The 3,328-nt window shown below is 48.4% G+C and overlaps 1 protein-coding gene across 1 annotated transcript; it reads left to right on the top strand.

Moving 5' to 3' along the window:
• The first annotated feature begins 294 nt into the window (after positions 1-294).
• LOC125758629 (sentrin-specific protease 2-like) lies at positions 295-1,096 on the top strand. The gene is made up of 2 exons (XM_049416029.1): positions 295-592; positions 708-1,096. The coding sequence occupies exons 1-2, from the start codon at positions 295-297 to the stop codon at positions 1,094-1,096; spliced, it is 687 nt and encodes a 228-aa protein (XP_049271986.1).
• The last annotated feature ends 2,232 nt before the right edge of the window (positions 1,097-3,328 follow it).

The raw sequence follows: 3,328 nt of genomic DNA, 5'->3' as shown, positions 1-3,328 counted from the left end.
CATGCTTTGGGATCGTGTTAGTTATTTAACCCAGTTGCCCTAACCTTAATGCCGAGTCCTTTCCACTGCTGTGCCTCTCGTAGCTTGCAATTTTGCTTTGGGACATTAAAACTCCATCGGTCTGATGGTTGTGTGTTGCCTTCTGCTGTGACTGCCTGGGACAGTCCAGCCCACTGACCGTCCGTGTGGCCACTGCTTGCAGGGACAGTTCAGCTTGCTGGAAGGGAGCCCTCGAGGTAGGAGGGCCCCGTGAGTCCCCCTCCCCCCACGTCGTTTGTGCCTCCAGCGGTCTTGATGGACTTCCGACTCATTGGTGTATTCGAGTCTTCCTGCCCCTGTCGTGCCGACGACTGGGACCTCGAAATCTGCCCAGAACCCAGGTTCCGGCTCCTCGTCTCCAGCATGCCTGGGCCCAGCACAGGCCAAGGCCTGTCCGAACTCATCAAGATGACGCAGGACTGCTCGGTGGCCCTGCAGCGGCTTCGAGGACGTGGTCCCGGGTTTTCACTACTTGACACGCTCGAGCCGCACCGTGGCCGGAAAGGAACGGCTCGCCAGAGCGGCCGCGTGCACGAACGGGACGGCTACTGCGGTGGGTGCGGACGAAGAGGTGGATGAGAGACCGCGTCCAAAAAGAGCTGAGGCGGGGAAGGGGAGACAAGAGGCGTGTAGTCGTGCGCAGTTTCGGCTACACGGTTACGTGCAAGGACTTGAAAACGGTGCTCGGTACAACTGGCTGAACGACGTCGTCATCGACTTCTACATGGGGCTCGTGGCCGCACGTTCCAACGAGACCCCCGGCAGCCTCCGCGTGCACGCACTGACGACGCACTTCTTCAACGTGCTGAGAAACCGGGGCTACGATGCCGTGCGCCGCTGGACGGACACTGTGGACTTGTTTTCGTACGACTTGGTGTTTGTGCCCATCCACGACCTAGACCACTGGTCGCTCGCCGTTCTCAACATGACGAACCAAACGTTGAGTTCTACGATTCCATGGGTCGTAAGAACTGGAAGGTGCTATCAGGTGTTGATGGCTTACCTGAGAAAAGAGCACCAGGACAAGCAGAAAGTTCCCTCTCACGCCGGATTGTGAAGTGGGAGTGCCATTACGTAAGAAACCTTCCACAGCAGACCAACTCTCACGACTGTGGAGTGTTTGGTGCCTGTAGTCAGAGTGTCTCGCAAGAGGCGCGCCTTTCACTTTCTCCGCTCGTGACATTCAGCGGTTACGATATCGAATTGCCTTGAGATCTTGTCGGGAAAGTTGATGAACCACTGACACTGACTGCTGCCACTTCACACAAAGACAAAACTAGCGCATTATCCTGGGGGGGACACGTTGCTGATGGCAGCCTCCACACATGTGCCTGTGCTGTTTACACAAGCATACCTGATTAGATGAGACATTTTCTTCATTCAGTTTACACGGGCTGATAAATACCCGTTTGTCTTTGCCATGTGATATGAATGTTAATATTAGAGATGTTCAGGCCTCCACCTTTTGCCATCCAAAGGCCAACATGCCTTCATTTTAGGAGCTTCTCATTTTAGTTTTGCACAACATCATTGTGCTCTACATTTTTTGTGACGTTCTCGATCAACCATAACCTCTTCTGTTTGTGGGATACTGTTCTGCGTGTGAATACTTCATTTTTATAATTTGGGTATATTGAGAACCTTGCAATCTTCACTCACTTAATGAACTTCCAAGTTATTCAACAGATGGACTTGTGTTAGCTATACTCAAAACAGGGCAGCCCCTGCTTGTTTTTCTATTTGTGAAGCTCTTAGCTGCCTCGAAAATGTGAGGACAGCAGGGAGTGTTTAAGATTTGCGATCTTCAAGCTCACGTAGTCCTAAAATACTGACTTGCCAGTGTCATTTATTGCTTCTGCAATAATTGATCCCTGGCATTGCAGCAGATTTTGACGGGAAAAAGCTTCTTGAACAAATTTTCGTACCAGGCTCGGTATTGAGGCAAGATGCTTAAGGTGCTGTTTTTGCAGCATTTTTTGTGTTTACTGTGTTGAGTTTTGTATGGACCCAAAAAGTCTCATGCATCAGAATTTTCTGTTCTGGAGTTGGGTGCTCTGTCCTTTTTTTTTCTCCAGCGAAGTGAATTTGTGGAAGAAATAATAAATGTGCGTATATTTTTTTACTGTTAAATAGTTCCTTTTTCGTGTTTGGTCATTGTTTCTGTACTGGAGCTAGCTCGTGTAGGTTGCCGACCTTAAAGTCAGATTTGTGTACCAACACCTGTACGGTAAGTTCGTATGCTGCATAGTTTGAGTCGTAGGGTGAGGAACTAAGTCATCAGTGCTTTTGATGGAATAGGCATTGTTTAATAACTGCAGAGTGCAAGAAAAAGGTGACAGACATTTATCGGGCCACTGATGTATTGTATGTTGGCCATTTTTTTAGCAGCAAGTTCGGTTGACATAAGCCACCATAACGTAACAACTCTATTTTATTTCTATTTCAATTCACCATTAGCACTCCATCGTTGGCAAAAATTTAATAATAATAATATAATAATTGCTGGGTTTAATGTCCCCAAATCACGATATGATGGATGCCGTAATGGAGGGCTCCGGATATTTTGACCGCTTGGGTTTCTTTAACGTGCACCTAAATCTAAGTACACGGGCCTCAAGCATTTTCGCCTCCACCGAAAATGCGGCCGCTGCGGCCGGGATTCGATCCCGCGAGCTGCGGGTCAGCAGTCGAGCACCTTAACCACTAGACCATCGTGGTGGGTGTTACTATGGTAACAGTGCGATCGTTGTGCTGGTTGGAACAGGCAACCATGGTGTGCAAGTTTCTCCGATGCAGGACCTTTCAGCTCATTCCATTGGCGGCACGTAATGCCAGTGGCGAGTGAAATGTGATCATGTGACACCGTGGAAATCTAATTGAGGGTAGGCAATTATTTTCTTGCATTTTGAGTTTTCTAGGCTGAATAACTTCGGACTGCGTGCCCCTATCGCTGCCATTGCTGCGTTAATCTTTCCATCCTTCAGTCTACGCAACTGGCAAGTACGTAATGAGGGTTTGAATACTGTTCGAGGGCCCCTTTAAATGGATACTGGCATGATAATTTTCAGGCTTTTCTTTTTGCATCAAATGCAAGGCCAAGCCCTTGAGAGCCTAGAAAATGTACTGTTAAGTGTGAGTGCACTCTGAAAAAGTAATTACAGTATGTTTTTAAAGCTAGTTTGGGTTCCTACAGTACCTGAAGTTGCAGCATGGTATGAGCTTTTGTCGTGTGCTCGTACAGAGTATTGTGACGTATCCACAGCCACTCTTCTTCGGGCTCTGTTGGTGC

This window comes from Rhipicephalus sanguineus, chromosome 5 (assembly GCF_013339695.2).
Source record: "Rhipicephalus sanguineus isolate Rsan-2018 chromosome 5, BIME_Rsan_1.4, whole genome shotgun sequence".
Classification (NCBI taxonomy): Eukaryota; Metazoa; Arthropoda; class Arachnida; order Ixodida; family Ixodidae; genus Rhipicephalus; species Rhipicephalus sanguineus.
Note: the sequence above shows the minus strand (reverse complement) of the source record. Positions and strands in the feature narration are given on the sequence as shown.

Coding starts and splice junctions, on each gene's coding strand:
- LOC125758629 (XM_049416029.1), top strand. CDS start 295: ATGGACTTCCGACTCATTGGTGTATTCGAGTCTTCCTGCCCCTGTCGT. Junction 593..707: donor CGAACGGGACGGCTACTGCG/GTGGGTGCGGAC, acceptor GTTACGTGCAAG/GACTTGAAAACGGTGCTCGG.